Source organism: Poromitra crassiceps, assembly GCF_964638095.1.
Source record: "Poromitra crassiceps genome assembly, chromosome: 10".
In the NCBI taxonomy this organism is placed as follows: Eukaryota; Metazoa; Chordata; class Actinopteri; order Beryciformes; family Melamphaidae; genus Poromitra; species Poromitra crassiceps.
In genome coordinates, this window is record NC_139631.1 from 37,343,783 (window position 1) to 37,371,491 (window position 27,709).

At 43.8% G+C, this 27,709-nt stretch overlaps 1 protein-coding gene across 1 annotated transcript in view; it reads left to right on the forward strand.

The window, feature by feature from the left end:
* npdc1b (neural proliferation, differentiation and control, 1b) overlaps positions 1-27,709 on the forward strand; it is a gene marked incomplete at its 5' end in the record, with an annotated part of 43,186 nt that overhangs the window by 4,347 nt on the left and 11,130 nt on the right. The window contains one exon of the mRNA XM_083645424.1: positions 22,219-22,371. Coding sequence (XP_083501550.1) covers positions 22,219-22,371 — 153 coding nt within the window. The remainder of the gene's footprint in view (positions 1-22,218; positions 22,372-27,709) is intronic.

A 27,709-nucleotide genomic window follows, 5' to 3' on the forward strand; every position in this document is an offset into this window, starting at 1 on the left:
TGTGCACAACACCAGAATAGCTTGTTGGAGGTTGTTCTCTCCCGCTGAGATAAAGTGTCAGGCAGCCTCCTGCAGTGTGGGAAATAGCAGTATAGTTAAAGTTGCAGGATGACAGACAGACAGAGACATAATGGGTGAATTTATTTTGCAACCAAAGTCAGTGAAAACTCACCAGGGAGGAAACTGATGGAAGAGAAACAAAACGCATAAATAAAATAAAAGAAACGAGATCAGAGTGCAAATTAGGATAGCAGAAATCAACAGCCTGCCAGTGTTGCCTTCAGTCCCATCAGAGTGAAAGAAAACACGTTTCAACTGTTTTGAACAGCTGCCCCACAGCCATATCTGCTGTAAGAGTTGTTAAAGGAACACTCCGCCCATTTTCAACCAGCTTTGTATCATTAGAACATCAGTAGTATATCAGAAAACTGTAAACGGTTTTGAAGTCTGTCATTTAATTTGACAGTTATTGAGTGTTAAAGTGTGGACCAGTGACATCACTGGTCCACACTAACTCAAATGAATAACTCATTAACTCAAATCAACTCTCAATAACTGTCAAACTAGATGAATGATGAATAGTTTGACAGTTATTGAGAGTTGATTTGAGTTAATGAGTTATTAATTTGAGTTAGTGTGGACCAGTGATGTCACTGGTCCACACTTTAACACTCAATAACTGTCAAATTAAATGACAGACTTCAAAACCGTTTACAGTTTTCTGATATACTACTGATGTTCTAATGATACAAAGCTGGTTGAAAATGGGCGGAGTGTTCCTTTAACACTGGAAACCTTGCTGTGAGGGAATGATCTCTTAACACTTAACATTAGGCCTATGCGTTCATTAACTAATCAACATGAATAACAGCATTGACAAAGACTAGTTCATGTTAAATGCACATTAACAACTACATTAAGTAATGTTGTGATACATGTTTGTTAATGTAATTGTCTAAATTGAAACCCTAACTCTTCACGTGTTCTGCACACACTTTTTTAAATCATTTTTCAAGCTTAGGTCAGTGGTTCCCAGCCACGTTTTTGTCTTATGTACCCCTTGAGTTGTTGTGCCATGTCGATAGTAGGGTACTCAAGGGGTACCCCCCCCCCCCCCCCCTCCCCCACTCATGTGTGTTCTTTGCAGCACAAAAGAAAACACTGTGGCTGCGCTGGACTGAACTGCTGGTGTTTGGGCATGGCCTCTTTGTACCTTTTGTCACCACGCTCCCCTAAACCTGAATCCAGAGCGACAGGAAAAGGTTCAAGGTTCAAGGTTACTTTATTTTGTCTCCCAAGGGAGAAATTTGTCTTGGACACAGACCAGCAGCAAACATACACAGTACAGTGCACTACAAACATTAACAATGTGGCACACAGTGACACGTAAATCCCGTCACTCACCGACGTAATAAATAAGACACCTTAACTCCACCTCAGAGCTGGAACTGGACGTTTGAGCCATTTATCCATTGTTGCTACTGTAGCTAGTAGCTAGAACGAGACTTTAAATGACTCGGCTTATTTGTTTTATCATTTTGGAAATAAATTGTCATCCCCAATCTTTCCAAGTACCCTCTGCAAGCTGCGCGAGTACCCCCTGGGCCTAGGGGTACTCGTACCCCTGGTTGGGAATCACTACCTAGGTCTTCTTCTAGTTTCATATGATAACAGTATCATCATCATCACTCTAGTTTTAAAATGAGCCCGCTACAGAGGGTGCAAAATATTAAACTGTGGGTTCAACGCATGCTCTTGCACCCCCGTGGAAGAACCGGGGCCTGGTTTCCACCTTTTTCGCAGCACAGTTTCACACAGGAAGATGAGAATCAGCTTTTCTAGTAGGCAGCACTGGCCTGGTGGCTTATGTGGAAGGTAATGGAATAATCGAATACATGGTGATGTCTGAAACTGCAAATACGACTGTGTGTGATGTTATCATGGACCTCAGTGTTTCCCCTATAACTGTACAGGCCTGGCTGGGCCCGCCAGGCCAACAACGCCCCCGCCAGGCCATTTTCTTTTCTTCCTTTTTTTTTTTTTAGATTTCTTTCCCTGCTCTCCTCAAAATTTCAATAAACCTCTATGGCATATTATTACAATGCAACAATACTGGTGTCGACAGTGTTGACAGTAATAGAAGATGCCAAATCATTCAAAACAATAAGCATTTTGCTTTTAGGAGCATCGTGCCAGCGTGCGGCGCTGTTCCAAAACGTGTCAACGTGTGTCGTTGCCTGGGAAACGCACATCCCATAATACACCTGTTCGCATTGCATCGAATAATGACATCACAACAGTCTAATAATCCTAATGTTAATATTCTCCAAATCTGCCTTCAAACATCCAAAAATGTTCGAGGGCGAGGGCCCCCACCGTTGCGGTCGGGGTACGTTTCAAAATCCCTCCAGGCCTGAAATTCTTTCTAGGGGAAACACTGATGCTGGGTGACAGAAATCAGCCATTTTTATATCTTTTCTAAACAATTGCTGTATGCATCTTCCAGATAATTTCAGTTAAATCCAGCTTGAATTTTCCCAAAATAAAATCTTGGAGTGATATTATGTGCCACTTGTTTGTAGACATGACGGTAGAGATGTTGTGCAGTGAGTTGTGATGTGTCTGTGTGAGCTGGGGCAGAAAGTGCTTGGCGTTTGACCGCGTGGACGTAGAGGATTAGTACTGTAAATCCCTTTGGGCTCTTTGCTGATCACAGGTTTTCAGCTAAAGTGCAGTGAAGGAGGACATCTGATTTATCTCTCTCTCTCTCTCCTCTCTCTGTCTGTGTCTCTCCACCCTCCGTTTCCCTCCGCTTCAAACTGATACTGTCCAAGTGCTACTACTACTACTAGGGTCATTTACAGTCATAAATGCTGCTCAGTATTGGCCTGTTATAAAACCATTACAGGAACAAGTGCATCAGTTCTGTTGTTGTCGTTTTCATTCATTCATTCATTAGATCAATTTATGCACTGACCCATACTGTAACAATCCTCAATCAAATATGAAATGATGTGTATCATCATGATAATACAATACAGAATAGGCTACATAGCTTGTCATTTCGTCGACACCAGCAATCCTGCTTAGTCAAGTATTCTCTTCTACGCAATAGTTGCTCTGCCTTAGTTTGAACTTCACAAATGGCAGCGTTTTTGCATGTCAGGAAATATTTTCAATTCCGCCAAAGTTCATGTCATTCAAGTAGCAATATTTTAGGAAGCTTCATTTGCTGATCCGAGCACTCGAGACATTACCTGCACAGCTCAACTGTGTGTGTGTGTGTGTGTGTGTGTGTGCAGTGTGATGGTTCTTCTCTCTCTCTCTCTCTGCCTCTCTCTCTCTCTGCACATCACACCTATAAGCAGTGATCCTCGCTCGCCCCGTGAGGTCAGCCGTAAGCCTCTGGCCGACGCTGAGACTCTTAAGCTCCGCGCTCCTCCGAACAGACCAAACACCACTGTGAGTGTCAAGCTGTCCGTCTGTCCGTCCATGTCCATCTGTCCATTTGAGTTTGTCCTTCAGGATAGCTGTGGCTGCACCAAATGGCCATATGCTCTTGTTAACATGTGTGACGGGTTAAGCATGTAGCTGACCTTCTCACTTATGGTGTTCATCATCCGGCTAGTGATGGAGATATTAGATGTTACCTGGTCTCGCTTGGACTGTCCCAGCGCAGGAGAGAGTCTGGCTCCTCTTACTCTCAATCTGGTAGAGCGGTCGGGGAAAAAAGGCTCTGTTATCTTTACAACCATCCACCGAAAGTACCAAGCAGGCCTGCTTTATTGCACAATCCAAATCTTTGTGAAAACCTGCCATTTTCAGCGCGTAGGTTGCTAGCTCGCTAGCTAACGTTGTTGTTGTTTCACAGCGGCGGAGGCATTTGAGAGCGACACGCAGGGAGCCGAAAGGGATTTCCCTTCGCTCCGACTGAAATGGTCGGAGCCAATGGCAGAGCTTATCCCTGCAGCCTGTTTCCAGTGAGCCAGACTAGATGTTACCTCCTAGTTCCTCATTGCGTGGCTCGCGAGACGCTGGCGGCTCTCGAAGCTTTAGTTGGCGGCTCTAAGAAATTGCATTTTTTTTTTTTTTTTTTTTTTAAGATTTCCCCCCCCCTGCTCTCCCCAAAATTTCAATAAACCTTTATGGCATATTATTACAATACAACAATACTGGTGTTGACAGTAATAGAAGGTGCCAAATCATTCAAAACAATAAGCATTTTGCTTTTAGGAGTATTGTGCCAGCGTGCAGCGCTGTTCCAAAACGTGTCAACGTGTGTCGTTGCCTGGGAAACGCACACCCCATAATACAACTGTTCGCATCGCATCCCATAATAGTATGATGATACTTGGGATGCCATTGCGAACATAGATGTGAACAGGTTAGCTAAAACTTCAGCGTCGCCAGCGAGGGCCCCCACCGTTGCGGTCGGGGTACGTTTCGAAATCCCTCCAGGCCTGAAAACTTTTCTAGGGGAAACGTGTGTGTGTGTGTGTGTGTGTGTGTGTGTGTGTGTGTGTGTGTGTGGAAAACAATAAAGCAAAAAAATGGTAGGCAGATGTGCTTGGTTGGGGTGGCTTTTGGTGTTTTGCGGTAAAAGTGGCTCTCCTATTGACTTTGCCAGTGCGGCTCTCATCGAAGAAATAGTGAGGATCACTGTGTTACCTGGTGGAAAAGCCTCTGAAATGGCATTTAGACCATCATAGTCAGACATTTAATAATCACACGTGCAGACTTCCCAGCATGTGTGCCACAACTCGGATGCATTCGTGATGTATTTGCAACGGCAACCTTTCCCCGATAACGTCGGGTTGATGGCCACAACAAAAGAAAATAGGACCAAACCCATTCTGTTGTGCGGCAGGAAAAGGTTGCGACTGCCATGCTGCATTTAGCCTCACATGGCTCATATTGATAGAAAGGCATTGTCTGACAAAGTGGAAGCCAAACCTAAAGGCCCCCGGAGGCTCTTGATGTCCTTGTCCTTGTGTGGTTGATTGTTTTTTTGCTGAAATAGTTCCCTTTCCTCCCAGCTTCATCATGCTTCTGTTACACTAAGTCAATCTATAACTCGCGCTACGTACAGAGCTCTTGCAATCATCTCATCATTTGTTCCTTTGAGCCTTGAATATCATGTCATGTCATTATTTTGAGTAAATAACGTCTTGCGAGTTCTGAGAATTCAGTTCCCAGCCTAGCGGGCGTATCTGTCTGGATCCCGTTGGACCTGTAGGAGTTTTTAGCTGTTTGTTTCATGGTTCTGAGAAAACACAGGACAGACACAAGCTGCCGGGCGGCCTGACATTTCAATCTCCTAATAGGAATGTAACAAATACATTGCGAGACAGTTAAAAAAATCAATACAAATAATAAATACAAATGTGTGAAGATTCAAATCGGTGAGATGAAAAATGTATTGCAATGGTTTTTTCAGTTTTTCTTCTACAAAGAAATGTGAACATGCATTCATTGCAAATTTTGCGGTTATACCCTACCTCAGAAATAAAAAAAGGATTTTTAAAATTTGATAAAGAAATTAATTTTTTATTTTTTTGTCTAAAAAATAATTAAAGGAATCATAATTTGTCTGCAATCACATTTTGTTAAAAACGATCGTGATAAATTCGTATTGTGAACTCAGTAGCCATCGTGAATAGTATCAAATCGTGAGTTTATCGTTTCATCCTTAATAATCTCTAATCATCAGAGTGGTTTTCAACATGGTTCCCTGTCCTCAGATGGTACCACAGCACAGAACCACAGCACAGAACCTGTCCTCAGATGGTACCACAGCACAGAACCACAGCACAGAACCTGTCCTCAGATGGTACCACAGCACAGAACCACAGCACAGAACCGGCTAATCCATTTTCATTCAGCTTTTTGACACTCCACAGCAATCAATTTGCCAGTAACGATGCAACCCTTATAACGTAGCTAGCTAATGCTAACCAGCTTCTCCACGTTAAGCAGCCAACTTTGGCAGACTTTGTACTTTTCGTTTTAACGAACATCTTATTAGTTACTGCAGTGTACGATATAAGACTTACGTTTAAACGTCTTATTAGTTACTGCAGTGTACGATATAAGACTTACGTTTAAAGGTCTTATTAGTTACTGCAGTGTACGATATAAGACTTACGTTTAAACGTCTTACTAGTTAGTGTACGATATAAGACTTACGTTTAAACGTCTTATTAGTTACTGCAGTATACGATATAAGACTTACGTTTAAACGTCTTATTAGTTACTGCAGTGTACGATATAAGACTTACGTTTAAACGTCTTATTAGTTACTGCAGTGTACGATATAAGACGTACGTTTAAAGGTCTTATTAGTTACTGCAGTGTACGATATAAGACTTACGTTTAAACGTCTTACTAGTTAGTGTACGATATAAGACTTACGTTTAAACGTCTTATTAGTTACTGCAGTATACGATATAAGACTTACGTTTAAACGTCTTATTAGTTACTGCAGTGTACGATATAAGACTTACGTTAAAATGACAAGTACAAAGTCGGCCGACTATAGCTGCTTAACGTGGAGAAGCTGACTAGCATTAGCTAGCTACGTTAGCTTGTGCCTGTCACTAGCAAGACTGCTGCGGCTGCCCTGCCGATTGGTTAGGGAAGACCGAAGCCCGCCCCCTCATAGAAATGCTCTGAAGTGAGCGCAGTCTCAGACGAAGAGGCAATGAGTGTATGAATTGACGATGCAGTTTGAATATCAGGCTAGCAACGTACTGTAGCGGTGATGATTCATTAGGACATACGTCATCATCATAACCATTAACTGTCACCCAGTGGCCCGAAAAAGAAGAGTGACATGTGAGCTCAACTAGACTGTAATGATTTCCTTTGATCAAAGTCTTCTGACAGATGCTGCAATGAGGATTCTATTTCCGAGTCTATTTGAAGAGATGCTGGCTGCAGAGCTTGAAACCTGAAGAGATTGAAACCGTGAATGGATGACATTTCGAGTCCGTCTCGGAATAGAAACCACAAGTATAGTAGGATTTCTTTCTTCCTCCGGTTATTTTCGGTCGACTCATACTGACCTACGTCAAGGTAGATGTGACTCTTGTCCAGCTGACATTGCCCCTTTTCAACAAGCAGCACCAGCAGTTAGGGGTGCGCTATATCGTATCGCTATCGATATATTGTAAGAATTCATATTCATATCGGGGAAAAAATCATATCGTTATAATGGCAATATACCGACTTGTTAATGTGATGACGTCGTACACCGTTACGCTGCGTAACGTTATGACGGCAACAACAAGCATGGCCGACAGCGGTGGAGTTAATTCCATAAAGGGGAGTGAGCGACGTCAGTAGGGTGGAAGTGGTTTGGTTACAAAAGAGCATGTGCAACAAATCACGGTAATATTGCGCCCGTCATTCTGTCACAGGCCAGAATTTTGTCACAATGAGAAAAATCAGCAACTGACAGACAGTCAGACAGTAGTACACATGTGGAAGAGATCTGCAAGAAAAGGAGTAGAAATGCATGATGGGAAATCAGATTTCTTCACGCGTTTTATACAGTTTTAGACCTATTGTCATGTCACATGTTGGTATTATTTGTTGTTGTGAAGAATAATCCACAGGCCTAGATGACACTCATTTACATGGATGTGAGTATCGCGGTTATGAGGCGTATCCTGGTTTTGATCATATTGAGGGATATGGCGTCTCCATAATCTGCTTATTCATATCCCTGTATACAAGATAAATGCTAGAGTCCCGGCTACTGATTACTGCATGCTATTTGCGCAGGTGCCTGTGATGTTTACAACGCAAAGCGCCTCACCTGTGACTCGCTTGTATCGGCTGCATGATGTGTCTGTTCACCTGTGACTGGCTTAGCTGCATGATGTGTCTGTTCACCTGTGACTCGCTTGTATCGGCTGCATGATGTGTCTGTTCACCTGTGACTGGCTTAGCTGCATGATGTGTCTGTTCACCTGTGACTCGCTTGTATCGGCTGCATGATGTGTCTGTTCACCTGTGACTGGCTTAGCTGCGTGATGTGTCTGTTCACCTGTGACTGGCTTAGCTGCATGATGTGTCTGTTCACCTGTGACTGGCTTAGCTGTGTGATGTGTCTGTTCACCTGTGACTGGCTTAGCTGCGTGATGTGTCTGTTCATCTGTGACTCGCTTAGCTGCGTGATGTGTCTGTTCACCTGTGACTGGCTTAGCTGCATGATGTGTCTGTTCACCTGTGACTCGCTTAGCTGCATGATGTGTCTGTTCACCTGTGACTGGCTTAGCTGCATGATGTGTCTGTTCACCTGTGACTGGCTTAGCTGCATGATGTGTCTGTTCACCTGTGACTGGCTTAGCTGCATGATGTGTCTGTTCACCTGTGACTCGCTTAGCTGCATGATGTGTCTGTTCACCTGTGACTGGCTTAGCTGCATGATGTGTCTGTTCACCTGTGACTGGCTTAGCTGCGTGATGTCTGTTCACCTGTGACTCGCTTGTATCGGCTGTGTGATGTGTCTGTTCACCTGTGACTGGCTTAGCTGCATGATGTGTCTGTTCACCTGTGACTGGCTTGTATTGGCTGTGTGATGTGTCTGTTCACCTGTGACTCGCTTGTATCGGCTGTGTGATGTGTCTGTTCACCTGTGACTGGCTTAGCTGCATGATGTGTCTGTTCACCTGTGACTGGCTTAGCTGCATGATGTGTCTGTTCACCTGTGACTCGCTTAGCTGCATGATGTGTCTGTTCACCTGTGACTGGCTTGTATTGGCTGTGTGATGTGTCTGTTCACCTGTGACTCGCTTGTATCGGCTGTGTGATGTGTCTGTTCACCTGTGACTGGCTTAGCTGCATGATGTGTCTGTTCACCTGTGACTGGCTTAGCTGCATGATGTGTCTGTTCACCTGTGACTCGCTTAGCTGCGTGATGTGTCTGTTCACCTGTGACTGGCTTAGCTGCATGATGTGTCTGTTCACCTGTGACTGGCTTAGCTGCATGATGTGTCTCTTCACCTGTGACTGGCTTAGCTGCGTGATGTGTCTGTTCACCTGTGACTGGCTTAGCTGCATGATGTGTCTCTTCACCTGTGACTCGCTTAGCTGCATGATGTGTCTGTTCACCTGTGACTCGCTTAGCTGCATGATGTGTCTGTTCACCTGTGACTGGCTTAGCTGCATGATGTGTCTGTTCACCTGTGACTGGCTTAGCTGCATGATGTGTCTGTTCACCTGTGACTCGCTTAGCTGCGTGATGTCTGTTCACCTGTGACTGGCTTAGCTGCATGATGTGTCTGTTCACCTGTGACTGGCTTAGCTGCATGATGTGTCTGTTCACCTGTGACTGGCTTAGCTGCATGATGTGTCTCTTCACCTGTGACTGGCTTAGCTGCGTGATGTGTCTGTTCACCTGTGACTGGCTTAGCTGCATGATGTGTCTGTTCACCTGTGACTCGCTTAGCTGCATGATGTGTCTGTTCACCTGTGACTCGCTTAGCTGCATGATGTGTCTGTTCACCTGTGACTCGCTTAGCTGCATGATGTGTCTGTTCACCTGTGACTGGCTTAGCTGCATGATGTGTCTGTTCACCTGTGACTCGCTTAGCTGCATGATGTGTCTGTTCACCTGTGACTGGCTTAGCTGCATGATGTGTCTGTTCACCTGTGACTCGCTTAGCTGCGTGATGTGTCTGTTCACCTGTGACTGGCTTAGCTGCATGATGTGTCTGTTCACCTGTGACTGGCTTAGCTGCGTGATGTCTGTTCACCTGTGACTGGCTTAGCTGCATGATGTGTCTGTTCACCTGTGACTCGCTTAGCTGCATGATGTGTCTGTTCACCTGTGACTGGCTTGTATCGGCTGTGTGATGTGTCTGTTCACCTGTGACTGGCTTGTATCGGCTGTGTGATGTGTCTGTTCACCTGTGACTGGCTTGTATCGGCTGTGTGATGTGTCTGTTCACCTGTGACTGGCTTGTATCGGCTGTGTGATGTGTCTGTTCACCTGTGACTGGCTTGTATCGGCTGTGTGATGTGTCTGTTCACGTCCGCTTGCTGCGTCTTACTTCTTATTTGAGTCACAACACCTTCGTCCTGTAATCCAGAAGTGAGACACTTTCGTTGCAAGCCGCCATTGTTTGAATTGTTCTGTTACTTTGCTGAAGCCGCACCTGTGCAGGTAGTCTGCTGCAGTCACAAACCAGGATGAGTTGTATACATGCAACAGTATCCCGTACTCCAGCTAGCATAATCGGGTTTCTCAAAACCGGGAATAAGGGCTTATCCAGGTTTCTGAAATCAGGATCTTTACATGCGCAAACACAAAAATGGGATACTTCAAAAACCCGATGATAAACGGCGTACTCAGGTCCATGTTGTAAATAGGGATGTCAACGGTTAACCGTTAATCGATTAACCGTCGCTAACGTCGTTTTTTCGGTTATTGCTGTCGGTCTATCAGTTAATATATATATAAAAAAAAAAAAATGTTTAACTGCTGTGAAAAACTAATTTTGTTCAATTGTTGGCAGCAAATCGAAATAGGCTATATTTTGTTTAAGGTTTTATGCTGCAAAAGACAGTAGGCCTAATGTGAAAAAATCAAAAGAAATAACAGATTGTTGTTGTTGTAATGTTTACATAAACAGGAAATAAAGCTCTCAAAAATATATTTCCTTGTCATCCATATAAGAGCCAGAATGATCTTGGAATGATTACCTGATCAAAATGTGGCAATAAAATTATACATTTCAGCAAAGCCAACAAAAAATAAAGGCATAATTCTAACACAAAACGCATTAACATTTCAGCATCTAAATAGACACGCCTTGTTTGGGCATGAGCTCATTGAGCAAATAGACAATTTTTTTTTTTTTTTTTTATATTAAAAAATTATGAATTAACCGATAGGTTAATCGATTATTAGCGTCGGTTAATCGAAAGTGAAATTAACCGAAAATTGACATCCCTAGTTGTAAACACACTCAATGTTTAGTATCCCATGATGGTCCACTCCATGGTGTTTCAGCGAGTGTTCTACCGTGACTGACAAGGACATCCTTATTGGGGACAGTGAATAATGTAATGCTTTAGCATGAAAACGCTAAAATTCAAAGATGTTGAATAGTGGCAAAAACTATTTCAGTCTAAAATGATCAGTATCGGCGTTCAAACACCCCAAACCCTTAGAGAAACATGTCATTCAATACAGCCTTTAGATGAAGCGGGGGAGAGAGAGAGAGAGAGAGAGAGAGAGAGACATGGAGACATGAAGTTTCCTTTTTTTTTATCAAACACAGGACGAAGGGTTGCTAGGAAACAGTACATTTTTAGCGTAAATTGAGTTGGTCTTTGTGGGAATGTCACTCACAGGCGGTTAGAGGTTATACAGAACGTTGATGCTGCTGACACAAGTACAAATAATACGTGCTCTCCATGCACGTGCCCGCCATTTTGCAAATTGCTTTGACAACACTGACTGCCATGCAGCCAGTTAGGTTTAAATGTCAAGGTATTCAGATGCAATCCAGTGGAAATAATTTGGTATTCAGTGATTCATTCATTGGAGGGTTTTCAGAATTGCTCTTATTGGTCAAGTTCAACAGGTGCCCAAGGAATTTGACTTGATTCATCATGCTGTAACTCACAGGTATGCAGTACTGGGTTGACACACTGGGGGCAGTACTGGTCACTGGGTGCAGTACTGGGTTGACACACTGGGGGCAGGACAAAATGGAGCAATTAACTGCCAAGTGCCAATCCTCATTAACTGCCATCGCCCTCTCCTCATTAACTGCCATCACCCTCTCCTCATTAACTGCCTTCACCCCCTCCTCATTAACTGCCATCGCCCCCTCCTCATTAACTGCCATCACCCACTCCTCATTAACTGCCATCACCCACTCCTCATTAACTGCCATCACCCACTCCTCATTAACTGCCATCACCCACTCCTCATTAACTGCCATCACCCACTCCTCATTAACTGCCATCGCCCTCTCCTCATTCAAAGTAACCGGAAGCTCCAGAAAAGGGCTGCAGTCCCCCCGTCCCCCCCCTCCCCACCAAAGCCCCTCCCCCCGCCCCGCCCCCTCACCCATTGAATGACTCACTACAGCCTTGCCTTGAAGAGCCAGAGCCAGAGCAGACTGTGATGGATGATCTGAGGACACCTTCAGTCATGATCTGTGGAATAGGACCATGATTGGCTGTCAAATACTGACACAGGAATAACATCCTCTGTTGGGTCTTACTGATGAGAGATGTTCCCAATTCGCTTCAGGCTGTTGCAGATGTAGGAACGATTTGAACGATTTGGGGAAGTTCTTGCGGGAGTCTTTGTGTCTACGGTCACAATGTGAAAGCTGAAGTTTGTTATGAGCACAGAAAGACACCAGTCTGGCGCCACCTCTCTGTGGTAGATGGATTTACACTAAGTTGTCACTGACGAGGCCGACTAAAGCCGGCCACACACACACTGTTTTTGAGCCTATTTTCAATCCGATTTTAGTTTTACCATCACGATGTCCGGAAAGGTGCCCGAGCAACTACTTGTACGAGCTGTCAGACGACCAGATGTGCGTATCCACAACAGCATGAACAGAACCACAGATAAGTTACGGAGCTAACCAGCAAGTTAGCGCAGTCAAAACGTAGCTTACCTCCACGTCTCTTTTTCCAAAATAGACAAGCCGTACCGTAGTATACTTCACCCCTTCCCTGCACCTGCAGATCCATACTTGTGGATGTCTCTTCTTTTCAGCAGTTTCAGTGCAGTCGTCCTAATGATCAATACTGCACGTTTCTGTTTCAGTGCACAGTTATAGATGATCAATACTGCACGTTTATGTTTCAGTGCACAGTTATAGATGATCAATACTGCACGTTTCTGTTTCAGTGCACAGTCATAATGATCAATACTGCACGTTTCGGTTTCAGTGCACAGTCATAATGATCAATACTGCATGTTTCTGCTTCAGTGCACAGTCTTAATGATCAATACTGCACGTTTCTGTTTCAGTGCACAGTTATAGATGATCAACACTGCACATTTCTGTTTCAGTGCACAGTTATAGATGATCAGTACTGCACATTTCTGTTTCAGTGCACAGTTATAGATAGGGCTGGGTTAAAAAAATCGATTCTCCGATTTTTATTTGAATCCTCGATTATCGATTCATATGTCCAGAGATCGATTTTTTTTAATAATATATATATATATATATTTTTTTTAACACATTCACTGCCAGCCGTTTTTTTTTTACTGTAGGTAGGTTCTGCCAGAGGGTTTTTTTGAGGATTCTGGCTCATCTTTCAAGACCCGAGGATTCTTTTCTGCTAAGATTTTGTGAACACACAATATCTCAAAAGAACTAATAGAATGTGTGCTTTCTCTGTCTAAAAGAGTTAGTTTGTAGAGTTAGTAGTTATGTAAGCATTAGCAGTTGAATACATCATGGTTTCAGCGTCAGAAAAATTATTCTGAGATAAACGGCTTTTTGTGAAATTCGATAGAACAGTCACTTTAACCATTCATTTTTGGCATCAGTAAGACGTCAGACATCTAAACAATAGTTTTGAACAGTAATTTCCTCCATAACAGCAGGAAACCCCCCTCTGCTTCCAACTCCTCCCTCCGTGTGTGTCTTCTTGGCTGCAGCGGCCGTGTCACAAGCTCGTTGCTGCTGCTGCTCTAACCTCGCGTCACCAGGCTCATTGCTTTGCTGCTGCTGTGCCTGTCTGCGCGGCCGCTCTTTGAGGAAGTCTGGATGGACTCGCTCATTACTTGGAGTTTTGGTTGAGAGCTTTGATGAAGCTTTTGCGATTCTGGTCATATTTATGCTGCGTGTTTCAAAGTGTGTTCCACCCGTAATCTATTATGCAAATTTGCAATCCCGCACCGCCAGCAATCAGCGCGAAAACGAAAGCGTTTTCGCCATCCATTTTACTGTATGAGAACGGCTTCCTCGCGCCTTTCCCTCCAGTTTTGGCTCGCCTCTTTCTACTGTGGAGAGACATGTCGCCACTCAGTGGGTCGGTAAAATAGATTATACACATTCAATACCTCCAATTCTGGTATAGGAGACGTAAAAGGGTTAGATCAACGTCCCACCGTCAAAAAAAATAGGTCTCAACTCGTCATTGGCAGTGAACCGTTGGATTGTGTTTGACGAGTCAACTCGCCATTGGCAGTGAACGTGTTAATAAACAGGCTAAAATATTATGCTGTGTGTGGTAGTTGAAACATAGTTTCAAGTTGACGTTTATGTTTATGTTTGTAGTTGAAACAAAAACATAAATACTGTAGGCTACATGAATGGAAATGTTTGATCATTAATATCTACTTTTAGAAATTATATAGGCTGAAATCAAATCACTGTGCATAATTGTGAAAGTGTCTTTATTGACAGATGAAAAGGCTGTTATTTACCCCTTTGTCACCACCTGGTGAGTAAATATATGTGTAACTAAAATTAAAATTGACAACAGGTCTGCAAATGTTTTCCCCCATGTATCTACTTGGCTGGTTGGGAACCCCTGTGTTACATAACTGGACAGTCATGTAATTCAGGGTACAGCTAAAAAAACACGTTTTGGTATCACTAACCAAATCAATATTGAAATTGATCGAATCGAATCGAATCGAATCGAAATGAATCGATTCGCAACCTTGTGAATCGGAATCTAATCGATTCTTGAAATTTGAACCAATACCCAGCTCTAGTTATAGATGATCAATACTGCACGTTTCTGTTTCAGCGCACAGTCATAATGATCAATACTGCACCTTTCTGTTTCAGTGCACAGTTATAGATGATCAATACTGCACCTTTCTGTTTCAGTGCACAGTTATAGATGATCAATACTGCACGTTTCTGTTTCAGTGCACAGTTATAGATTTATATATGTATAGTTATAGTGCACGTTTCAGTCTTGACATATTTTGTTTGTTGACATGGGACACTACTCAGGGCCCAGCCAAGTTGTTTTGAGTGGAATCAGCCTTTATTGCTAGTTTGGATGTGTCCCTTGCGGTGGTGTCATCATGGCAGCAAGCTTGCAGAAACCTACGAACATTTTTATGATGCGGCATTTGAATTGGGTTCTGCAAGGTAGCTCCCACAGTAGCATGGAATAAGTAGCTGCTTCACCTCACAGCCAGCGGATGACGCGCTCTGGCTCCGGTCTATCGTGGTTTAGAGAAACAGAACAAGCTATTGTACAAGAAGTGTGTTCACCGCCATTACAAGGTTGTAAAGCTTTGCATAGATTTGCTGCGCCGATGTTGTAGATGGACGTGGTGGACTACAAGGACAGGCCACTGTGCATGTGAATGAAGTGCACAGTCTCCGCTAGCTGCTTGAGTCACGCTCTTCAACAACCTGCGAGGCTGCGACCACCGTAGAATAAAATGCCTTTCAAAAATGCTCTTTTCAATTTGCAAATAAGTGTGCCATTTTGAAAATGGGGTTAATTAAGCGTTCTAAGAATAGAGCCTAGGAAATTGCTGTTAATGCAGGGTGAGCTGGTGGAGAGCTGTGCACCGTGCAGAGGAGATGCTGTTTGCTAATTAGCCCAGCAGCTCTGCTCATGAAGAGCATCTACTTTCATGCACAATCAGGTTAGGAAATCAAAAGCAAAATTAGCAGGGTTTTTGGCACTCCGCATAGAAAAGTCACTGTACCTTATAACCAACCCAGTCACCAGAATAAAATACTGGCATTTTACGTTTCTGAAAACCACGGCTATGTCCAATATTAGTGTTTATGAACCACATTTTTGTATGTTGCATAATATATATATATATTTGCATAAAATATCAACATTACAACATTACGTCCTCCACCGGAACGTTTCCAACGTAAATTAGAAAATGTCGCTTAATTTGAAAACAGTTAATTTATTTGAAGATGCTGGTTAATAAATGGAAAATGTCAACGTTAAAACTTTGGTTATGGTTAGGCAACTAAAACAACTTGGGTTAGGGTTAAATAACAAAAAAACAAAAGCGTTAAATGTGTGATGTATGTATGTATTGTAGATTTTGAACACACTGGGACGTGAACCCCCGGTCTCCTATGTCAGAGGCAAAGGCTTCTGGCCCTCCACCATCCCAACCTCTACACTCTTATACTGCGTTCATGACAACTCGGACCGCCGGAAAAAAAATGGGTTCCGACCTGTCAAAAGTGAATTGAACGGTCGTCCAGTTCGGAATTACAGATCGGAAATTCGGGTATCATCCAGAGCTCCGCTTTGTCCGAGTTGACGTCACAGCCACATCAAAATGGCGACTTGTGATCGTTAATGGTAATCACAGAATTATTATAAAGACGTTTATTGGCGTTTTAACACAACATCTGATGTCTTAAATATGTCATGTTAACGTGTTTGTGTCATCCATGTTTCGCTCTGATTCGAGCAATATGTGAAATTCAGCATTCAGCATGTAGCTACCTACTAGCTAACATTTGGTCCCCGCCCCCCCCTTCCCAAGCGGGAAGTGCAGCGTGAACACAAATATGTCGGGGGCGGAGGTTCCGTGTTGTCTTGAATGCGGTATGACTCTGCCCCTCCACCACCCCGACCTCCACACCCTTACTCTCAATTCTGCCATTTCAATAGCAGACTGTTAGTATCCATCACACGACCGCTGGAGGTCTGGGCGTTGACATCAGGGGCATAGTGGAGGCCAAACGCAAGTCAACTCCCTACCCACCTCTTTGACATGAGGCAGAGGGTTTACTCGCCTATTTCCAGATCAACTGTATCAATCATTGAGGGGAAACGAGGTGGGTAAACTACTCACCTTGGATAGTTGACCCACCTCTGTGTTTACCACCACACCCCTGGTTGATATACACATATTAGCATTGATAAACATTTCTAGATACAACGTATATAGAAATGTTGATAATGCCAACATTGTATAATGCTTAGCAGTGCAACTCATTATTATTGACAACTAGTCTCTCAGGTTTCAGTTTCAGTTTATTTAAAGAAAGGACAGTACACATTAATCAACATTACTGTAAATGCGCCAGTTTTAGCCAACTGGCTAATTCGCAACTGTAGTCCTTTTGGCAAGATGTTATAAAACCATACACCTAAAACAGAAGCATTAAAAGTAAAACACAATATTTACAACACAATCCAAAATAATAATAAAAACAATAATACAATACACAATTAACTGATTACAAGTGGTCACATGTTTGATTTGTTAATAGCCAGGTCTTGAGTTTTTTTGTAAAGGTGTGGTAGGTAGCACAGTATCTTATATCAGTTGGTATGATGTTCCAAAACTGAGTGGCTCTGACTGAAAAACAGGATTGACTGAAGGAGCTGGACCTAAACGGCACAGTACAGTCCCCCCTCTGGGAAGATCTTGTGGACCTATTATGAGATGTTTTTTGTTTGACAAAAGTACTGAGAGGTGGAGGTGCCTTACCATTTAAAATTTTAAACAGTAGGCAGGCATCAGTGAATTTTGTCAGGTTTTCCCAGCTGAGGATTCTGTACTTGCTGAGAATGTAACAGTGGTGGTAAGTATACGGTTTTCGGTCCAGCACCTTGAGAGTCTGCTTGTACAGAGAAAGAATGGGTTTCATGGTTGTGTTTTTTGCATGGGTCCAGCTAGTCATACAGTACATGAGATGGGAGATGATCATTGCGTTCATATAGAGAATCGCAGCAGTAGATGTTAAACAATTCCTCATGTATCTGAAATTTGACAAGTTGTATCTGGCAGTCTGTATTACTCTTTTTACCTGCTTTTTGAAAGATAGTGTAGAGTCAAGGATAATGCCAAGATATTTAAAATGAGAGACTATTTGGATTGGCTCTCCAGCAACAAACACTCCAGGATTACCAGATGTTGAATTTGATTTTGTGAAGTACATACAAACTGTCTTCTGCACATTAAGACACAGTTGAGACTCTGTAAGCCAGTTGCTGACATTCACCATTGCAGCGTTTAGTTTAACAGCTGCCAGTTCTTTCGTTTTTGCATGAATATAGATAACGGTGTCATCAGCATACATTTGAACTTCACACTCTGTGCAAACAGATGGAAGATCATTTATAAATAAACTGAATAGAAGAGGCCCGAAGATGGATCCCTGGGGCACACCCATTTCATTGCTCAGAAAGGGTGATGTTTCACCTCTGACCCTAACACATTGAATTCTATCAGCAAGACAAGACTTAACCCACTTCAGTGCGCCAATGGAGAAATTATAGTTAGCAAGTTTGCAAAGGAGTATCTGATGACTAACAGTGTCGAATGCCTTCTTAAAATCTAAGAATATGGCACCGACAACACCTCCTTTGTCCATCTTTTGTTTAATATTCTCTAGGAAGAAGCAGTTGGCTGTGTCGGTGGAGTGGTTGGTCCGAAAGCCAAACTGCATTGGGTGCAGAGTGTACGGGCTACTATTAATATGGGAGATTAGCTGTTCAACAATGCATTTTTCAGCAACTTTGGAGATAACAGGCAAGATACTGATTGGCCTATAATTACTCACTATACTTGAGTCTCCTGATTTAAAGACTGGTACAACAATGGCTGACTTCCAGCCATTCGGATATTTATCTTCTTTAATAGAGGCATTCACTATTTTTGTTAATGGTTCAGTGAATGTATCTACATTCCTTTTTAGAAAAAGTGAGTCCAGACCAAATACATCTTTAGACTTAGAGCTTTTGAGGGATTTCAGAATTTTGCTAACTTGGGCTTCAGTGACCTCCATCAAAGAAAACACTGGCTGGGATTCATCTATCGGACGTGAAATTAGCGGTCCTGTTTGACTGGTGGGCACCGTCATCTTAACAGAGTTCACAAAATAGGAGTTGAAAAGAGTTGCAATTTGTACTGGTTCTTTAATCAAGGAGCCATTCTCTTTCATTTCAAGCTGTTTTGTTGATCTTTGGCTGCTGCCTGATAGCTTTTCCAAATTGTCCCAGATTTGCTTTGGATTTCCCTGGGAAATCCATGTGGGAAAGATGTTATTGTATTTGTCTCGTTGCTTCCCTGCCTTCTCCTCTCCCTGGCTTTTTGTTGTTGCTTTCGATACAGCAGCCTGAGAGAAAGCGTCCATCCTTGACTTAGGCCGCCTATGCGTTTTGTGCAGTGACTCACCCCCTCTGATGATGTCACATCTTTCTCAGTTGCCATGGCAGTCGTCATCATGGCAACCGGTGTCTAGGTTTTCGGTTAGCGGAGACGAGAGCGACTCTGACGAGGAAGCGAACAGGGGGTTCATATCGATAGCTGGTGGGTGTAATTTGTTTTCCCCCGCGGCCTTTGGAGCGCTTACAGAGGGCTTGGCTGGAGGAGGAGTGCAGCGTTTACAATGTGTCCGCTCGCTCTTTGTTCCTCCCACATAGTGTTCGTCTGGGATCTATTTCCTGTTTGGAGTCCTCCCAGTCGAGAAGAAACTGAGGTGGCAGTGTAACCCCAAACCAACCGCTGCAGCGGATACTCCCAATGGGGGAAGTGCACACTGACACACTGCACATGCAGTCGGAAAAGTACAAATGCAGGAATAATCAGATTGGTTTAGTTCAGGGGTCCCCAAACTTTTTCATCTTTGGAGCCAAAAGATACATTTTGTGTCTCCCTGGGACCCAAACTCACAAAAGAAAAAACGTATCGCTGCTGTTGGGTGGAAACCTTGTATCTCCAAATTTGGCCATTTTCTTTTTATTTCATAAATGGATTTAGGGGGTACCAAAAAATAACCTGTGAAAGTTTCAGGTACTTTGGACCAGTGAAAGATGTTATATTACTTGTTATTAATGTTGTTATTACTATTACGCTGTATATTAAAATGTGAAAGTTTTTTCTTCCTTGTGAAAAATAGCTTTTTTGGAGATACAAGGTTTCTGCACGACAGCAGCGGTATGCTAATGAGTTGCCATGACGACCGGTTGCTGTTATGACTTCCATGTCAGTTGTGAGGATGCTGCTATGTCAATTGGGAAATACAGAGATGCAGACGTACTGAAATGAATGTCATTGTTGAAATATTTTCAGAATAATGTGGTAAAAAAAGAGTTCCTTGCTCCTGCTCAGCAGCAGAGTGTGTGGGAGGATGGTTGAAGCTGAAGGTCATTTCTTTCATGTAAAGTCAGCCTTCACTAATTGGATGGGTTATAGGTAAAGATAGATCGCCCCGAGAGACAAAGATATATGAAAACGCTTTCTTTAGCTTGCACAAACATCTAGAATCTTAATATATCAATGTATGACGCTGATGCAGTTATCACAATAAACGCTGTGTGATTATTTTGATTCCATTAAACCCCCGAAACGCACAGGGAGCGAAATTTGACGCACGTCAATTTCTGCCCCTATAGCGCACTGCAAGCATCAGATCTGAAATGTAGGCTATACACCACAGAATGACAGAAACATCAGTATTTTGGGGGAAAGGCCACTCATTTATATGTAGGCACTAGGCAGGCACAATGACCGATGACAAAAAGTTTGTTATACCGTAGTTTTGAGCCCCTGTCATTCAGAGGCTGTTGGATCATCCTATCTGTCTGCCGTGCAGAGGGGGAGAAAAAAAAAGGCAGCGCTGTGGGAGAAAATGATGCAATCATTTTGTCCAAACTTTCACCAATGCTGTTAGGACCTCCATGTCAGTTTTGAGGATGCTGTTATTTTGCTAGCCGATGCGTTTAGAACATTATTCTCACTTTGTAGTCTTGCTACAGTATAGTGTAGCGTATTAATGCTTGCTGTATTTAAACTGCCGTGAGATTTGTTTGAGGAGCATATCGAGACAGACGGGGATGGAAGTGGGCAGAGAGGGAGGGGGGGGGGGCCACAGAGCGCTTTGGTTGCGGCTGCTGGAACCTCATTTGACGCTCCGAAATCGAAACAGGTTGGGAGTACGGGCGTCAAGGCAGTTTGACGCGCGTTAGAACGCTCTTGGTGCGTGTTCGGCGGTTTAAAACAATGGGTGGACTTCAAAACGCGAGCGTCTGTGCGTTTGGGGCTTTAGTGTCAGACAGTTCCTTCTGCCTACACACACACACAGGCTATGTTTGATTCGGATACAGAGGGGGAATTCATATTGCAGTGTGTGTGTGTGACGTGTCTTCATTATATTGAACATTAATAGTTTGAGATTTGGACAGATGTGTCACTCATTTGAACAAAAATAAGATTTTAAGGTGTCAGAACATGGCAGTTATAATAAAAAAGTGTGGTGTGAAAATGAACTCTGCCAAAGCCCTTCCGGTTCCTGGGCAAAATTGTGTTTGTTTAACTAGGGGCGAATAAAGCACGGAACAGCAATAGAGAGCCAAAGTGAACGTCACTTCCTGCTTCAGCACTGTACCAGAGATTTTCCTCCGCCATTTATTTTCCCATAGACATTTTGTAAAATGCTTATAAAATAGTTTTACTTTGGTGAATGATCAAACAAGTTTTGCACACACACTTTTCCTCTCCTTTGGTAAACACAACAGCTTTGCATTGTGGTATAAATATGGGAGATCAAATGTAGGGTACGTGTCTGTTCCAAGCCCCCAGGAATAGCGCTGGGCTGTGAAGCCATTTGAACATGGTGGCGAAGCTCTGTATTGCAAGTCACGTGACGCCATGCAGCCCAGAAAGGAAAATTCCCATCCGCTTGCATGGGGACCCCGGCAGCTGTTAAACCCAGGGGAATTTTTTTCCGGGTGTCACTCAAAGTATGAAACGACTCTTTTAATGATCAAATAATTTTTTATGGGGTCATTTTTTCTTCAGAAGCCACTGAGAGCCGTATACGGGCGTATTTTCTTCTTTTAATACATCCATGGGTGGGAGGGGTGGGAGACGTCATGGAATACGTCATGGCACACATGCGCACTTCGCCTGAGGCCGCATGATCAGGAAGTAAAACCAGGAAGAAAACCCACCCAATGATGGCTTCATGCGCCAGTGAGCAGCCTCCGTCCGAATGCATGGGTGGGCGTGGCTCCTCCCCTATCCAGTTCTTTTAATACATCCATGGTCGGTTCACTAGAAATTGCAGTGCATTGTGGGTATTTTCTAGTGGACTATTAGTGAATCAAATTAACAGTTGAGATTTCGGATCACGAGTACAAAATGGCCAACACACTTATATAGTCCACTATTTCTGTAATAGGGACCGGTTTTGAACTTGGCTACTGTGTGCGGACATTTCCTGTCTTTACTCAAAATGAATTGTGCCTTCTTCTCCACAGGATCTCATTCATGCCCGCGAAGCCTGGACTGTGCCCGTGCGGGACGCCACTTCTGCCAGCCGGGCAGCTCGCACTGTGGCCCCTGTCTGCACCCGCTGGGCGAGAACTCACATGGCCGCTGTGTGGTCACCAGGAGACATGCTCCTCATTATGGTGAGTCCACGACGTCGTCTGGCGCATCGCTACCGGCCTCCATTACAAACATAGAAATATTATGGACGTAGCGACGTGACGTCACCCATTGGTCTTGGACTCGTGTTTTGAAGTCTCGAGGGTTGGCTTTTTCACCATCGCATCTTGGTTATTTGGAGCCAGGAGCGACGTGAACTTGGACAAAATGAGCCGCAGCGCGGCCTGCTACTGGTCCGTGATCGGCGAGCTGCGTGATCACTGGACAGACGACCTGTCAATCACGCCCCGCCAAAACATACTCCTTTTTTTGTATTGTCTGTCTTACTCTAAATGGTAACGTTTCTTTGGCAGCTGGATTCACGTGAGAGGATGAGATCACCATCACACGACAAATCCATCTTGCCACGTTCGAATCTATTGGTTTGAATCTGAACCACCAGTGGTTTGCACCAATCAGCATCCTATCAGGCAGCTTACGGGCGGGCTTTGGTGTGACGCCAGCGAGAAGCCAGTCTGTGATAAGAGGTGATAGACGGATGGTTCATCCAATCACCTGCCAGGTATTTTTTTAAAGTGCCGGCCCTTTGAAACAGTTTCCCAGATGTTATGTGAAAACAAACCCCTTGGCAGCATCAGCCGTCAGGTTATCGTGCTGTATTCGAAGAAGACTTGAAACAAGTGATTGAGAGCATCAACTCGTTAGGCCAGGCTCCATATACGGGTTTGGGCTTTGTCATGATGCGGCGTGCTCGACTCTCATTGGCTCTCGGCGAGCATGCTGCATGATGATACGCCCCCACGCTCTCACAGCAGAGAATAGCATTGAGAACACAGAGAATTGCCGCTCATTTTAAAATCTCATTTTATTTACTTGGCGGCATTCAATTCAGTTCAAATTTGACTTGGTGGTTAAAGGAACACTCCGCCCATTTTCAACCAGCTTTGTATCATTAGAACATCAGTAGTATATCAGAAAACTGTAAACGGTTTTGAAGTCTGTCATTTAATTTGACAGTTATTGAGTGTTAAAGTGTGGACCAGTGACATCACTGGTCCACACTAACTCAAATTAATAACTCATTAACTCAAATCAACTCTCAATAACTGTCAAACTAGATGAATGATGAATAGTTTGACAGTTATTGAGAGTTGATTTGAGTTAATGAGTTATTAATTTGAGTTAGTGTGGACCAGTGATGTCACTGGTCCACACTTTAACACTCAATAACTGTCAAATTAAATGACAGACTTCAAAACCATTTACAGTTTTCTGATATACTACTGATGTTCTAATGATACAAAGCTGGTTGAAAATGGGCGGAGTGTTCCTTTAATAAGAAATGTTTCTGTGGTGTGACAAACTCAAAACAAAACACATATTTATGTTTGGTTTCCAGGGACTTTAAATGCCCATGTATTCATATGAAATTTGACATGTAGATTGTTAAGACATGCCTAAAGTAATTCCATGACACTAGCTGGTGTTGGCTGAAATGAATATCCTCACAAAGGAGCAGAAAGTGCAACAGACCGGATATGACCGACAATAGGTGATCGACTCAGGAAACACGATACAACAAAGAACGCATTCAAGTCCATCACACTCAGTCTCAGCATCCTGGCAATATGCAGCACATGTGGACGGTTTTAACTTGACAACATAAACATTCTAAATGGACCCTAGCTTACTTCCTGTTGCAGCGACAGGAAATAAGCTACAGTAGCTTTCAAATTAAGCAAGAAGCCCCAAGAGGCCATAGAGACGCTGCATGAAATAGGCCACGCCCATCACGGGGGAAAGCTCTCCACTCACTTCCATACACCAGCGTCATTTCCCTTCAATTAAGGGAATTAAGGGTTGTGTGGTGGGCTGCGCAGACAACAAATGTGGAAAAATCGCCAATTGAGAATTGGCGAGAAGAAAAATGTGGATCTAGCTGTCAAGGAAGTAAGTTGGAGTGTTCATCTTCTTCCGTATATATGATCTTTGTGTGCAACACGTCACATAGGTTGAGGCCACGTCTCGTCATAGACGCTGGTTTAGCTGGCTCAGCCTGGCTGGGGGCGTGGTCAGGGTGGGGTAAATTCCCCCGTTCTATCCATTCAGCAAAGTTAGAATTTAGCTGATAGCCCAGCCCAGGCAGACACGATCGGGGATTTAACCACCGCAGTAAACGCACATCTGAGCAGACGTCTTGTGTTCTGCTCTAGAACCCCCAAACCTGTAGTTTAGAGCCGCAGCACCGTCTTTTGGTGAGTCAGCCCATGAGATATATGGGCGGTTTTACCCCACTCGCGCGCCAGCCGTTTAACATTTTGTGGGCGTTCCCAGACATGCCGACTGTCTCTATAGGAGAACGCCAGGATTTTGGGGGGGGGGGGCTGTTTTTGTTTTCCCCCGTTTTGGGCGTGGTTTCTGAAAGACGCGCTCCGCAGTGTCTCTATGCTTTACAGTGATTTTGCAGCAGCTAAGAGGGCTTTACGGCACGTCCGCGATGCCGGACATCCGGTCACTCTAAAGTGTAAACCACAGCCTCCCACAGTTCCGTGAAAAGCCTCTATTGCTGTTGTGAGTCTAGAATAATAATGAGACTGCAGCAGGGATTCAGAGTGACGCGTGTGCGTAGGCTTCATGTGATTATTGCAGTGATGACGCTGTTTGTGAGTCATGTCTTGTTTACAAATCCACGATTCCCAACATTCCCAGTGGGCGTAATGCCCCTTCCGACCACCACGTGTAAAGTCCCATTAGCTTGAGCAGCGGTGTGTGAGAAGCATAACAGGCGACACTAATAGACTCAGTGAGTCCGCCTGCCTGTGCTCCTCTTCCAACGCTTTTGGTTAAGTGTTAATTAACTGCTGGATGTGGGACATACTGTATCGGGGGGGGGGGCAGCACAACATTGATGTTGTCATGTCATTCTAACTGCTCTGAAAAAGTGTTAGATTGAACTTGATACTTGCAGATACCCTGCTGCTCGTGTAAGGTTTTGTGGTGAAAATCTTGAGAGGATTCTTGCCTCCGTTCATACAGTATTTAACTTTCAAACTTTACTATACTGTAACACTTGTCATCCTCCCGCTTTCATGTTGGAGTCTGTGCCAAGCAGGATGTACCTGTCTGGATGATAGACCGACTGACTGACTGACTGACTGACTGACTGACTGACTGACTGACTGACTGACCGACTGGTTGACTGACTGACTGGCTAGTTGACTGACTGGCTGACTGACTGACTAGGCAGCCCACTGCAGAGGAGCATTATGTGTTGATATCTATTTGCTACCATGCTTCTCTTCTTTGTAGCTCCTCCACTTCACTGCCTCTCTCTCTCTCTTTCGTGCACGATGGTTTCTGCTCACCTCTGAGAAAAGTATGCTCATGCTCCGGAAAAGGAATTTGATCATTTACATTGAAACGTTTTGGAATTGCACAAAAATTATGGAAAATGACCTTTACTGTATGACTGCACACATCAGAGTAGAATAATAAGCTATATATATGCAGTGCTAATATGAGCTATTTAACACTCATAATGCCCAGCCACTAACAGCAAGATGACAAGGGTCAGATTGTTATCAGTTTGCTGACATTGCCGACCTGCTGCATATTGCAGCAGTGCCTTTGACGTCTTTTCATCATCAGCAGTATTCCCAAATGACCCTCAGCAGTATTCCCAAATCACCCTCAGCAGTATTCCCAAATGACCCTCAGCAGTATTCCCAAATCACCCTCAGCAGTATTCCCAAATCACCCTCAGCAGTATTCCCAAATGACCCTCAGCAGTATTCCCAAATGACCCTCAGCAGTATTCCCAAATCACCCTCAGCAGTATTCCCAAATCACCCTCAGCAGTATTCCCAAATCACCCTCAGCAGTATTCCCAAATCACCCTCAGCAGTATTCCCAAATCACCCTCAGCAGTATTCCCAAATCACCCTCAGCAGTATTCCCAAATCACCCTCAGCAGTATTCCCAAATCACCCTCAGCAGTATTCCCAAATCACCCTCAGCAGTATTCCCAAATGACCCTCAGCAGTATTCCCAAATGGGAGTAAAGGACCAGTCAGCAGCAGTGCCACAGTGCCACTATCGATTTGCATGTCTGACCCAGACTGATGGTTTTTGTGAAGAAGGATCATCATCTTGAGGGACAGTGACATTCAAAATGTTCCAGTGACACAGTGATGTCATTCTTGCACAAATTACATCACTGGTCCACAACTCAACTCAAATCAACTCTCAATAGAGAGCCGCAGTAACGAGTCCGGAAATCATCGATGCTAACAGCCCTGGTTCTTCACAGTTTTCGCCTATGGGAGTTTTGAATGGGTTTTTGGCGCGATGCTTCTAATAATCTCTCTGAGCAACGCTGGCTTAATGAAACGCGAACCACTGTTTAGTAATATCATCTTCACACACGAGGACCACTTTTACGAGTTTTGAAGCTTTTACGTGCCGTTAAAAGGACGGCTAGCTAGCAAACGGCTAAATGAGACTACACTTTTGAGTCGATGGGGATATATACGTCAATAACGTCACCACTTCAAAGGACGAACACGGAAATTCTCTTCCCTCACCTGGTTCAGCCCAATGGTTCAGCCCCGTTCAGCCCGGGGTAATCAGTGCACACATTCAACAACAGTCCAGGTTGAGTGCTGACGTGACGTGGAAGCCTATGCGACAGTGTGTAGTTCTGGATTAGCTTAGCTCGAGCTTTTTACTTCTAGGGCTCGCATTTACGCTACAAAACTCACGAAAGTGGTCCTCATGTGTGAAGATTATCCGACGGAACTCTGGTTCGCGTTTGATTAATCTTGCGTTGCCCAGAGACCGTATTTGAAGCATCGCGGCAAAAACCCATTCAAAAATCCCATAGACAGAAACAGTGAAGAACCAGGAAGTTCGGGACTTCCGCATTCTGCCTACAAAAATACGTCATCCCTGCGGCTCTCTATTACTGTCAAACTAAATCAATGCCTGCTAAACTGTTTACAGTTTTCGGATATGTGTGAGATTAAAGCATGGCTTCACCGGTAATCAACCTACTTTGTATCATTAATAACCACATGTTTACCTTCTCTCTCTGATTTCCTCACGGAGATCTCCCATTTCCTCCTCTGCCAAAGCGCTCCGTTCTGACGCGTTTTACATCGCAACACGTCAGAACGGAGCTGCGGAGGTTCTGCTGGAGAGGCAGAATCTGCTCAGAGGGCGGCTGTTATTGTTTATTTTTATTTTTTAACTATGCACACATCGCATTGAGAACCTTAACGAGCCTTAATGACTTGCAGCTGGAGTTTCTGCAGACAGGAGCAGGAGCATTTTCTCCGTGAGGTAAACAGAGAGAGAAGGCAA